Genomic DNA, 13,205 nt, shown 5'->3' on the forward strand with positions numbered 1-13,205 from the left:
GTCAAAGGATCAACGGTGAAATTTGAGAAATTAAAAGAGCATTTTACAGGTAAGTACAGGTAAGCCTTTTTATACAAGGAACACGAGGAGCAGAAGCGTCCTATCAAAGTTTATTAAGAACATAGAAAAAACAAATCAGAGTCGGCTGAAGAAAGTAAATAGATTTTGAACAAAGATAAAATTACATGTAAGTAAATGAATGAAAATTGGGAGGGGGGAGATATAGGTTGTAGTTCATTCACGATACTGAATGCATAACAGAAAGCCAGTAGTTTGACATAATTCTCTGTATACATACTTTTTAAAAAAAAAGAAATTTAACTTCTGAAATAAATACAGGAAAAACATGCTCTCAATTTGATGGGTAGACATTAGTAAAGGTTTAAAGGTGTGTTTCTTTTGCCTTTGGTGACACTGGTAATTTAAGAGTCCTACTTTACAATAGATTTAGAATAAATTTGAGCAATACCATTTGTGTTGATTAAAACTGGACATAAGATTAGAATCCAGCCATCAAATATGTAACCGACCAGAAACCTTCTACATCCACTTATGCATCACAAAGATTTTTTTTTTTTTTTCCCTGTGTAGAACAAATCAATTATTCCATACATGTGGTGTAAATTCTTGGGTTGTAAGTAAGTTTCCCCCAAAATAACAGTGAATCCGAACTTCGTCTGCGGCCTGAAAATGCAGTTTCTCCACTAGATGTCACTCTTCGCCCACTGCTGCTCCGAAAAAGGGACCGGAGCATTTATAACCGCATCAGAATCAAAGGCAGCATCCTGAGCGTGTCCGGGATTTTAAAAAATAACGGCGGCGGGGTTTTAACTCAATGGTTCATCCAATCGTAAGCCCAACGAAATATTCACGAACTGCAGCCCACGGTCGAGGCGAGATGACAGCTACGTGCAAGCGCGTTGACGTGAGCACGCCGCTGCACCGCACAGGTGAGTTCATTTAAAAGTTGATGAGCCTCCCCCGCTGTCTGACGAGAGAAAGCAGGTAGCCCCGCGGTGAAAGTCACCGTCACACGTCGGCTATAAGTGTTTAAAAAAAAAACAATAATAATTATAATACACAATGAGTGATTCACAGCAGGAACAAGTAAGTCAGTATCATTTAGCTGCTTTCTTTTTTTAAAAACGGGTGAGTATTGTTGTACTGGACAAGCGGCAGTCTGAAAGCTAGCAAACCAGGTATTCATAGCATGCTGAGAAAATTAGCTTTTGGGTCCCTCCACACAAAATGTCCGACGCCAAAAAGTTAGAATTTCATTAAGAAAAATACGCAATCCAGTGCTCAGTGTCACTTAGCTTCTTTGCAGTCTTGATACATAGGTTTTTTTTGTTTGTTTGTTTTGTAATTATTTTTATTATTATTATTTACCCCCACGTTGTCTCCATCCGCCCAGGAGTCCGAAAAAGCGTGTGAGCCCCAGTGGCCTGAGAATGGAGGTGAGTGGAGCGATGGGGAGGACGTGACCAACATGGACTGCGGGCTCCTGCAGGCCATGGCTGAGGAGGACGAGGAGATAAACGTCCACAATGAGGAGACGTTTGGAATGGGTGTGTTTAATGTCATTTTGGTCACATCATTTCCCACAGTATTTAAAACAGATGGTAAAAGTTGGACAGCGGGCCCGTCCAGCTTTGTCTCTTTCTACACTGTGAAAATGGAAAAAGTTGAGAGAAGCTGAAACTTTAAAGAAATACGTAGACATTTTGGGAAATATGCTCATTTGTTTTCTTGCCCAGAGTGAGATGAAAAGATTAATACAGATTTCGTGACTTTACAGTAAATAATGAAGTGTAAAAGATGTGTGAACATGAAAATGTTCCATTTCACGGGGTGGCCGGAGCAAGGCTAGCTAAGAAGAACAGTTGTGATTATGTCCCTTATGAGCTACACCTGCTTAAAAATATAGCATCTAACATAAGAGTAGCAAATTAAAAAAGAAAATGTAATGGATCATAGATGATTATCAGAGACTAGCTCGGTTTGCTGCCCCAATTTTTCCTTTGAATTCTGAGAATTAAGAATTTAAAATTGGCATTTTTTACACTGTAAAAAGGTGAAAGCTACCCTCAGACTGCATCTCTACATGTCTCTGTATTATAGATCTTGATGCACATGGGACCACAGAAGACCACAGCAGCAGTCTCCTTCAGTTTGGAGAGCCACCGCCACCGCCTCCGCCATCAACACCACCTCCACTAGACCCCAAACCTCCGTCTCCCCACAGCTCCCCCTCCCCTCCCAGACAGAGGCCACAGTATCTGCCCCGGGCTCCCCCGGGGCAGCGTAGCAGAGGTAGGGGACAGAGGGGAGGGCTGGGCAGGGGGCAGATGTTTGAAGACCCAGCAGTGATGAGGATAGTGGAGGGGCGTCCAAGCCTCAAGGTGATGCAGATTAATTTATTTATTGTCTGAAAATTTTAATTGGACAGCTCACCTCACAGCAGCTTGTCTTCTTTTTGGTCTGTTTTACTTTTAAGAGTCTTGACAGCGCCATAGTGGACTGTGGGAACGCCATGTACCAGAAAAGCTTTGAGGATGATGTAAGTGCCAACTTTTAAAGACATTTTACTTTTTTTTTAGGTCCTAATGTTTACTTTCACTGTTCAATTTTACTTTTTTTTTTCTTTTTTTTTTTTTTTTTTGTCCGTAGTGGATGTCACCCACTTACAGAAAAACCAGACGAATCTCAGGATCACTGCTTCAGGTTAAGATCACTAAAGAGCACAAGTGATAATCTGCACGACTTTGTTTTACTTAAAAAAAAGCTCTCTTATTTTATTCTGTTTCTTAGGACAGTGCTATAGTTTGTGTGATTGATGGTCACAGAGGCAGAGGTCAGCACCTGACCTCCAACTTCCTGGATTTGCCATATCCTGTCTCTTCCTTCAGGGGCAGGAGAGGGGAACCCAGAGGACCCTACTCCAGGAGACAGTTTAGCCAGAGAGGCCCCTCTCAGGTGGAGAACTCATTTTAACAGCTAATCATTTCTTTTAAAGGAGTAGTTCGACATTTTCCAATTTATTTGTTTTCTTGCTGAGAGTTGGATGAGAAGATCTGTCATTTGCATATTTGTCTACAGCAGAGCAGCAGATTAGCTTAGTTTAGTATAAAGACTGGAAACGGGTGAAACGGCTAGCCTGACTCTGTCCAGAGGTAACAAAATCCCCCTAGCAGCAACCCAAAAGCTCACTAATTAACATCTTATATCTCGTTTGTTTAATCCATACAAAAACTTTAACTGTGAAAAGATCAAATTGTGGTTTTTACAGAAGGTTCTGTGTCGGACTATTTTTTTGGACCAGTGTGGTGACTTCCTTGAATTTTATCATCACTCTCGGCAAGAAAGTGAATAAACGAATTTCCCAAAATGTGGAGCTACTCCTTTTTAACAAACACGCTGAAAATTGTTGCCTGTCAACTTCTTCACTTAATTTTAGTTTCTGTTTTACTTTTGTCTTGCAGATGCATGCACCAATAATAACAGGATCGCCCATCTTCTCACGTCAACCTTTGACTCCGCGGCGGCATTACAATCAGGTTTATTCCACTATAAATCAGACTTACTCTGACAACTTAAAACAAATAGCAAATTTATTTACAGATTTACAGATTTTTATTTTATTTTTTTGTTTGTCCTGATTTGACGTTTTTTGTGCTGAATCAGACAGGGGGCTTCATGTTTCCTTCGAACCGCCCTTGCCCCTCCACTCCTCAGTCTCTGACTCCTAAGATGATGCAACTTCGCTTTGGTGCCAACTCTCCAAGACCGTCCCCTTTTTATAGCCCCTCGTCTAATCCAGTGCAGCATTTCAGGTGTGTGATGATCTCGTGTATCTCACAGGAATGTTTGACTTGTGGTCTGAAATATTTGTCAGCAAAGTTTGATTATCAAGTTTATTTATAACTTGGCAGTCTTGTTCGTTGTTCATGAGTATGTGAAACTCCCTTCATTGACTTAACATTCATAAATTTTATACAATCGCTGGCATTAATATGTGTATTTAAAAGGTTAAGTTAGATTAATGTATAAAACTGTCATCTGGATATAAGACGCAGCTGTACCCCAGAACTGGTGCACAGCTGAACTTAGATATTGACCAGGATAGTAGTAAAGGCAATGGACACACGACTGTTTGACGTAGATTTTTCATGTAGAGGAGAAAACTGAGCAGTGATTTTGCTGGATGCCTAAAATAACCTGCTACAGCATGAAAGTGCATGACTGCAGATTATTGGACCAGTTTTAAAGTTAAGGAAGCAATCCGGGCTGTTTTCAATACCTAACTACCTTCAATTTTAGCATTATGTGAGAGAAAACACAACATTTCCACATAGAGATATTTTTCACGCTGTATGAATTGAGATAAATAAAATGTTCTTTGGCATCAAGATAGTCATCTTTACCCTTTGACCATGTGCATAAAACACAGCACAACAACCAGTTTTCCTGGAAACTGACGAGGGTTACTGGGGCGCTTTAAAATGTGAAGTCTTTCTCTGACCCACAGGTACCCCGGTCCTGTCACCCAGCTTCACCCCCAACACAAACGATTACTTAGTCAAAAACAACGTATGTTCCAAAGGTCAGTTCTAAGTCAAATAAAGATTTTTAACTTGTCACATTCAGTATGTTGAGAAAAAGGAATAGGCATTATTTACAAAATGCATGATCTGTTGGTAGAAAATCAGAGGGCTGGGATCCTTACTGTAATCTCATGACGGCCAAAGAGAAGGAGTGGATCACCAGGCTGCAGATGATTCAGCTGCAAAGTGAGAATCCTTACCTCGAGGACTATTATTACCAGGTAGGAAATCTTAGCTCTAGTGTCGTCATTATTCTTTGTCAGTTTTGAGCTAAATAACCCACCTTTGCTCTTTCTTGGTACTTTCCGTATCATGTGAGCAAACTGTTGCATGCATGAGCAAAGAGTGAATTTTCATGGCTAGTGTAATTTATACTTCGTCACAGGAGTACTATCGACGAATAGAGGCCAAGATGGCTGAGGAGGAGCTTGGCATCAGGAGCAAGAGGGAGCCACCCAAGCTCACCACACCTTACATCACAAAGACTGACTCCTACACACCAGGTTATTCTCTCGTCACCGTCTCGTGCTGCTAGACCACATTATTTGCCATTCTAGAATGGTTCCAGCCATATTCTGTGGCCATTTCTGCTGTTGTGAAAACATGGATACTTAAAATTGCAGAAAAACTTTCAGTGCTCTACATCTCTTTCCACAACTATAAGCCTTTTGCTCTTCTAGTGGTGCACATTGAAGGCTCTTTGGGTCAAGTTGCTGTGTCAACATGTTACTCTCCTCGCCGAGCCATCAGTGCTGTTCATGCAGTCCAAGCTCAGGGTCCACTTGAGGTGACGGTGTGTTTAAGATAAATTCCGGTATCATAGAAGTGTAATAATCTGCCATCTCTGACACTGAGACTGTTATTTTAACATTACAGGAACAAAAAGACAACAGACAACAGCGGTTAGAGGTCTTCAGCAAAATAGAAAAGGTACCTGCTCGTTACTTGTTTCTATCCAGAGAGATGCCCTATTTTTTTTTTTTTTTTTCTCTACCTTTCTTCTCTAACACTGGGTCACACCTGCTGTGCCCTCCAGTTGTTCATGGCTCTGTTGGAAGTGGAGGAAACGGAGAGGATGAAAACCACAGTCTTGTCTGAAGCAGATGAAAGAAGGCTAATGGAGAAGACCCAGAGGAAGGTGGAGCACATCTACTCCCAGCTGCAACACCACGACCCTCTGTGAGTCATATACACCCTGCCCCCTGAAAGAATTGATGCATATTGTGTAAATATTACTGGGCTTATTCTTGTTTTTCCTTTCCTAATGACGTTGTACCAAAATGGGTTAAGATTTTGTTGGGCTCTGAATTTGAGCAATGAACTTTTTGATGTAGAGATTCAGGAGGAGAGTTTCTTCCTTTCCTGCTGGTTTCAAAGGGCAAAAAGCTACTCGCCCGTCTGCTCCCATTCCTGAAACATGATTCTGCACTGAAAATCTTGCGTATTGTGACCTGCAACCTACCTACGCTGATGAGCAGAGATGCAGAAGAGGTGAGCGGTTCATGTGAAGTTTTTAAATTTCATTTTTCTTTCTATGCTGCTCTAAAGCAATTTCCTTTTGTAACAAAAACCTTAAGCTGAAAGTTCTGCTTCTCTGTTCTACTAATCTTTTTTTATTAAATAATCGTTTGAACTATAAAATGTCAGAAAATATTAAAGTGTAAATTATAATTTTCCAGAGCTGGAGGAAACAATTTCAAATTGCTAGTTTTGTCTGACCAACAGCCCCAAACCCAAAATTTTTTAGTTAAATATCATATAAGAAAAAGAATTGCAGCAAATTCTGAGTGACTGGAACCAGGCGAAGTTTGGCACTTTTCCTTGAAAAATGACTGAAACGATTATCAAAATAGTTGCCAATTAATTTTCTGTCAACTAATCGCTACAGCCCTACTTAGCTCAGCTCCATCTGCTAAAGAGAGAACGTGAGATGTGGTTGAAGAATGTGGACACTTTGAGCTTACATAATTTTGTTCAAAAATACTTCATACACTGTTCAAAAATGAATCTTATCATCCTCTTATCATCCTAACATCCACTTTTTAGGCTCTTCCAGTGCTCTACCCACCGCTTCGAAATGTTATCGGAGGACTGACATTCAGTCAGCTCATTGGGGTCCTCAAAGATCTGACATCATCTGAGTCTCTGTCAACATACGAGTGCCTTACGCTGGCATGTCAGAACAAGGTCTGCGCTTTCTGTTGCTGTTTAGCTTTAATTTAGTATCATTTTATTGGATGTTGCTGAGGTTTTTCTCACTTGCTGCTTTTTCTTTCAGTTTGGACTGTCCTTACTATATGCTCTCCTGTCCCAAGGAGAGAAGCTGCTGTCTTCAGGTGTTCCTCTCGAGCCTAGCATCGGTGACTTTGAGACCTGGTGGGGCTTTTTACTGTAGTATTCCAAGAAGAGAGATAATTTTAGCATTCTTATGGGATTTTAACATTTGTGTTCCTGTTGTCCTTTAGGACTGACACAATATTCCAGGTGGCGGGACAGCTATCCCAGTGTTCACTGGTGGAGCCGCTCCTCCTGCCTTCAAACCTGCTCACTCTGTTCTGCCGTTACCTGGACAAGCGTACTGTGCATCAGCTGAAAAGCAACATGGAGTAAGTTTTTTGTTACGAGGTTTTAATTCAATACAAGTATACTTTCACACTGTCCACAAAGTTTGGTGGACCCTGACTCTCAAATATCTTTATTTAGGTCTGCGACTGGATTCCTGGCTCTTCCCTCTTAAGGTGGACAGAAGCTAATGAGATGCAGCTAATGAACAGGTTGTAGTGAGCCACTAGAGTGAAGGGAGCAGCAGCAGCAGGACGGCCCTGACAAAAACTCCTCAGTGTTCAGTATAACAGAAGCCATGTAATGTACTCTTGAACTGTGTTAAATGCTTAGATTCTTATTCCTTTTTCCCTCTCCCTCATCCCTTCACGTTTTTGCACTCTCAACCTGTTTCCCTTTTTTATTTCCTTTATCTGATATTTTTACTTTCCTCCCTTTGGTCTCCAGGAGGTTATGTCAGTGCAAGTTACTCTGAAATTGTAAAACCCTTTTTTTTGTTTTTTTTCTTTTTCTTCATTTCTTTTTTTTAACCTTCAAGTGTTGAGATCATTTCATGAGATTTCCATGTAATTTGGCTGTTAACATTACATTTACTAGTGGATGGAGCTGATTTATTTATCTGGCTTGTATCTAACGACTCTACATTTATTTATTTCCATATATATATATCTAAAAGCCAGTTACATTTAGGACAAGGAATCTGAGATAAATTAAATTTGCTGGATCAGATATCTGTAAAACTTATTTTCAGTTAAACTGAACAAAAACTAAGAGCAAATTCTGAAGAAATACTATACAATGTATCTTAGCGGGATTATTGGATCAGTTATAATTTAAGAGTATCTACACCCATAAAACATAGTAATCATCTCATTCGATTTATTACTTACCTCAGATAGAATAAAACAATACTACTCATTTTGTCATTGGTTAAGTAGTAAATCCTTTGCTGGTTTGAATAACCAACTTTTGTTTTGGTTTTAGCATTCTGTGATACAAGACAGTATTGGCATATTGTGAAACTCCCAAGTTTCCAAAAGTACCATTTAAAAGCCAGTTACATTTAGGACAAGAAATTTCAGATAAATGTGCTGGATAAGATAATGGTGACCAGGTTGAGGATTGTCTAGTAATTGGTGACTGTACAGCTGAACCTATATGTTCATTATAATAACCATTTAAGGAAGTTGTCATGGCATGGGCCATCAACATAAGTCATGCACTTTTGTGTTTTTTGTAAAAAAAAAAAAAAAAAAGCATGCATTGTGTATCGATACTAAATATGATGTATTTGGTGTAATTTTCCATCTTATATGTTTGAGTTGTAAAGAGACTTTTATTTATTGTGTTCATTTGGAAACAGGAATCAATCATTTAAATTGCACCCTTGTAGAGCACTTGCAACATAAATAAAAAAATCTTTAAAAATGCTCAAAAGATTGATCTGGTTTGCAGAAAATGCATTCTAGCACTAGAGTTGGAGGACTTTGCTACATTGTTTGCTCCTTTTGCTTGCAGTCAAAGTCCTGGACTTCAGGCTTTTTAGATTCTGCTTTGGATGGTGAAGTGGGTCTTATTATAACTTGATGCAAAGTTGGATAGGCAGCATCCATTCAAGCTATTACTGAGTCTGGTTGTAGCTCCATGAATTGATTAACTCTGGCTCACATCAAATCTCTCAACAAATCTGTGCTCCAGATATTGTTGGTTTTTCCACAAGCAAACCAAACTAATTGGCCTGTTCTGTGCTGAAACGCCAGTGTGTGACATTCCTAAAGGGAGAAACTGATGGGAGCAGCAAGACAGGATGTGTCTTGTACAGTATAGGGAGAGGGAAGAAGTCCTTAACAAAGTGGCAGAGTGCAAATATGAATTAATCTTGTGCTGTGCAGAACAGAAAATGGCTAATTAAAGACAGATATGGGATTCACGAGGCAAGTTATGCCAATTACTGTATACTAATGAGAAACACGGAGAAAGCTGCAGAAAAAGAGGGAAATTGGGAAAGCAAAACCAGCAGAAGCACACACTGTCATATCTAGGTTTTACTTACAAGAAATATACGGTTGATTCAACCTAGATGTGAACGTTTAGGTAAATGTGGTTATTGCTTAGCACAGAAGTAATGCAGTAAAATTGTGCACTATTTAAACATAACATGGTGTCTTTTGAGATGTGTAAATTATGGCTCCCTCTTGAACCTGCATGCCTGTGTTTCTCAAACCCTCTGCTTTGTCCATATCTGCATTCTTGAAGAGAATCTGGGCTCCAAAGTACTCAGGAACACACAAGGCTGTTTTAATATAATACATTTAGGAGCGTTGTATAGAAATCTGATATTTGGTTGTTTTCAGAAGCACAAAATTTTAATTTCACTTGAGTGGATGGTGGATCACCTGGTAATGCTTTGATATTTAACATGTTATCTCTTCACCTTTAAATATACTGAAGTGATTGCTTTTCAAACTCCTACTCAGACCTCTCACTGTGCTTGCAGCTGTCAGCTCTCGGCTTGTCTGCAGCAGGTTTAAAGCAACATTGTCAACTGGAGTTGGATTTCCAATTCCAAACAGCTTTGGATACTCAACAGTTGGCAGATTCCACTGGCTGTTAACCAAACACTGAGTCAGAGCCTCATTGGCCAGCCTCCTTAGAACAGCTGCACACATCTGGGCAGGGATACACATTACAGACATGGCCGTGTGGAGTAAGAGAACCCTTGTCGAACAGTGGTCGCACTGTTGTTTGGGCCCACTTTTTCTTTTCTTTTTTTTGTTTTTGCATTACACAGAGCGACACACTAACATCCTGACCACCACCTCAAACCAAACCCCACTGTAGGAGTTCAGTGAAGCCAGCTTCAGCATTAACAGCTGTCTCGATTCATGTCATCTGTGTCTCTTAAAATATTTTGTTTTAGTACTCAGCTTGGCTTTATACTGATAGTACAGGTGCACAAGGCAATAGATGTCAGTCAGGAGGTACAAGAAACTGTCAAGAAGACGCACTGTGATTATTTGTCCTCAGTCTTCTTTTTAAGCCGCCCTGACTGTGTGTACACCATAGTGTGGGAAGTCTACATAAGACATCAACGTGCCTTTGTCTGTTCTGTAAAGATTTGTAGGTAAATATATAAACGGCTTGTGGCTTTTAGGCCACAAGCCTAATGACCTTTCCACCCCTCAACAGTTTAGTTCAGTCATACATTTTCCACTCAGCATATCTGTCAGCTACTGGAAATACATGGCTATAGAAGCCTTTCCCAGACCAGGGCATCTTTAAACAAGATGAAGACGTGCTAGCTAGCGGCCCTGTTAGGCTGTACTTTGGCATAGCGATGCTTTGAGCTAAATGCTAACATCAGCATGCTAACATGCTGATGCTGAGCAGGTCTACTGTGTAATGGGGATGTCACTGTTTTTTTTAGGTATTTAGTCATAAACCAAAGTATTGGACAAATTAAAATTGAAACTGATGATGGTGGCAGATGAAAAGTTTAGGAAAGCGATTGCAATTTACCTTGAGTTCATGAACGTCTTCAATTTCATGGCAGTCCATTCACTCGGAACCACAAAAATGAACCTCATGGTGGCGCTAGAGGAAAAGTGTCAGAAATGACTGTGCATGCTGTGATTTAAAACCAGTTATTAATTTGGTAAGAATGTAAATGTCGCGTTGTCAATACATGCACATAAAATTAGTCAACACAAACATCTACAAATATCACATCAGTTACTCTGCTCGATCCTTTTTCCTGCCACTTAACACACTATGAGATGATTTGCATGAGATCCTGCATAAGCAAACCTTTATTCAAAAAATACTTTGTGCCCCATAAGTGGTTCTTAAATGATTAAAGCCACGACTGTTTAAATATTTTCAAAAGAGATGAGAAGCTTGAGGATCACAGATGAATTGAAAGACACATTTGTTACCAGGTGGTGAAAAGTTAGACAGATGGTTTGTCAGTGGCAGCGGAGGTGGTGAGTGAGTTTGTTGAAAAGCCAAGTATGTGAGAGGTCTGGGTGGGCTGGGAGGCAAGATGTCAACCTCTCCTTGACCTCCTAAGGAGAGGATTTGGACTTTACGTGAGGAATCTATGTGAAAGGTGAGATATCGTTTCTCTTTTTACCTGCTTTTTTCTTTAAATATACAAGGGGCCACTCTTATCCAACAGCAGTCTGTGTGTGTGTGTGTGTGTGTGTGTGTGTGTGTGTGTGTGTGTGTGTGTGTATGTTCGTGTGTGTTTATAGGCTGGGACCATGGAGACGTTATGGGCTCAAAGAGGTGTGAATATAGGATGAAGCTCACAGTTTCCACATTATTCCCCTTTTCACTGGCAAGTGACGTCGTTATTGTCATAGAGTCCAATCACAAATAAAGCTGCATATAGTCCAGACAGGTTGCACAATGAGCTCACTGTACAACACATATTCAGTCTTTACAACACATGCAATAAGTTTTCTGTATTAGTCTACAGAGATATTTACCAAAGTGCTTGAAAAGACTGTTCTTAAAACGAAATATCGGACTAAACTGCTGCCTATTCAGACCATTGCATGTATAGTTTTAGTTCTGTTGTGTTCCGTCACTGTGTTGCAGCCATTTGGATGATTTATTACCCTGTTATTTAGCTTATATTTATCTTAACCAGTCTGCAGTATATGTCTTTCCATGGATGGCGGTTCAGATGATCCTTTCAAAGTTGCTTTTCTGCTTTACAGTGTGTTTGATCTTTTTACGTGACGTCTGTCCTCTTCTTCACATTATATCTGACTTGACTACAGCTCATTAAAAGTATTCTGAAGTGCACTCGCTTTCAAGGGGAGCACATTTATTTATGCATTTGTGGCATTGCATGACATTAGGAAGTGATGGCCAACACCTTGATCCAAAAATACTGCATAGATTAATTTGCTGTAAGGATATACACATATGTACAGACAGGTAAATTTGAATGAATGGTTTTACAGACTGCTCAAAATATTTTAAACTATAAAAATGATCACAAATCAGTGCAAAACTGCTGCGTCCTCCTTTATCCAGCGTGTGTGATGCACCTTCCGCAGTTCATCAGTCACTGTCCAATCTGGTGAACTCCCTCTCTTTGCTTGTCTCTCTCTCTCTTAAGTGTTAATGTACTTTAAGCACCCAATTATTCAGTTAGTGTGTGTACACCTCGGGTGTATCTCCCAACAAGAGTGGGGAGGATCTGGAGACCAGGAGCATCTACAAGAAGAGGTGGTGAGAGGAGGGGCGCCTCAGACCAGAGTGTATATTAGACCCCCTCAATAAGGGTACGTTGCCCACTCTAGAACATCTGCTTCACCCTCCTCATTCTCCTGCTGGGTCTAAAAACAGTTTGGGCTTTTTCCTCCAGGTCCACTATGTTGGGGCAACTACTTCTTCAGGGTGCGGTGATCCTTTGGCTGATGCAGACAGCAAATACAGGTGGTGAGTGTCTGAAGTGCAGAGATGGAGGCCCCTGCAGTGTAAAACAATTCGATAACCAATAGCTCAGTGGTCACATTGACTCCTGCTGATGTTTTATATTGGATTTAAATTCCTTTGTGTGGGGTGTATTTTTGTAACATTATTACATGCATGAAATGTCTTTGTGACTGAGCCTGTGAATCAGTAATGTCAGTCTGAGATAGCTGCCTTGTGCAAAAGAAGTGAAATGACAGGTTTAGTTGGAGTAAATGCAAACACAAAGGTGGCAAAAACACTGGGAAGTTCATACAGAAATTGAAAGCCAGTTATTAGAATCCTTCCAGAAGAAATTCAGCTTTGTAGTTTATTGTTTCTGGGACCTATGACGATGTAGCTGGCAATGAGGAACCGCTCTGTCTCTGCACATCAGTCGTAATTTAAAGGCCTATAGTTAGCCCCTGTGAGCGACATACAGTATTTCATTGTTTCACTTCTTGCTGCGTTTGATTTAAAGTTTTTCTAAAAAGGTGATTTTATCAGAAAATGAACCAAATATACAGAAAATCTATCTCTGCTGTAAGTGGATCTTTTCCTGTTAGAGCTAAA

At 40.2% G+C, this 13,205-nt stretch overlaps 1 protein-coding gene and 1 long non-coding RNA gene across 4 annotated transcripts; one reads left to right on the plus strand and one right to left on the minus strand.

Annotated features, from left to right (window-relative positions):
- Positions 1 to 581: 581 nt before the first annotated feature.
- On the minus strand, positions 582 to 1,656 carry LOC120794768. Its single transcript, XR_005708155.1, has 2 exons — positions 1,390 to 1,656; positions 582 to 1,040 (listed from the first exon to the last, which is right to left on the minus strand). It is a non-coding gene; the product is annotated as an uncharacterized LOC120794768 (long non-coding RNA).
- On the plus strand, positions 948 to 8,436 carry patl2 (PAT1 homolog 2). 3 transcript variants are annotated; one of them, XM_040136069.1, is made up of 19 exons: positions 948 to 1,005; positions 1,415 to 1,568; positions 2,122 to 2,402; positions 2,498 to 2,560; positions 2,671 to 2,724; positions 2,812 to 2,976; positions 3,483 to 3,557; positions 3,685 to 3,833; positions 4,529 to 4,603; positions 4,702 to 4,825; positions 4,990 to 5,107; positions 5,285 to 5,397; positions 5,481 to 5,534; positions 5,641 to 5,783; positions 5,939 to 6,095; positions 6,651 to 6,791; positions 6,883 to 6,980; positions 7,070 to 7,210; positions 7,308 to 8,436. In XM_040136069.1, the coding sequence occupies exons 2-19, from the start codon at positions 1,490 to 1,492 to the stop codon at positions 7,339 to 7,341; spliced, it is 2,064 nt and encodes a 687-aa protein (XP_039992003.1). In that variant the 5' UTR covers positions 948 to 1,005; positions 1,415 to 1,489; the 3' UTR covers positions 7,342 to 8,436. The 3 variants fall into 3 exon arrangements, with proteins under 3 accessions (XP_039992003.1, XP_039992001.1, XP_039992002.1); XM_040136067.1 differs by lacking the exon at positions 948 to 1,005 and adding an exon at positions 1,011 to 1,107; XM_040136068.1 differs by lacking the exon at positions 948 to 1,005 and adding an exon at positions 1,011 to 1,107 and having other exon boundaries at positions 5,285 to 5,391.
- The last annotated feature ends 4,769 nt before the right edge of the window (positions 8,437 to 13,205 follow it).

This window comes from Xiphias gladius, chromosome 9 (genome assembly GCF_016859285.1).
Source record: "Xiphias gladius isolate SHS-SW01 ecotype Sanya breed wild chromosome 9, ASM1685928v1, whole genome shotgun sequence".
Lineage (NCBI taxonomy): Eukaryota > Metazoa > Chordata > Actinopteri > Istiophoriformes > Xiphiidae > Xiphias > Xiphias gladius.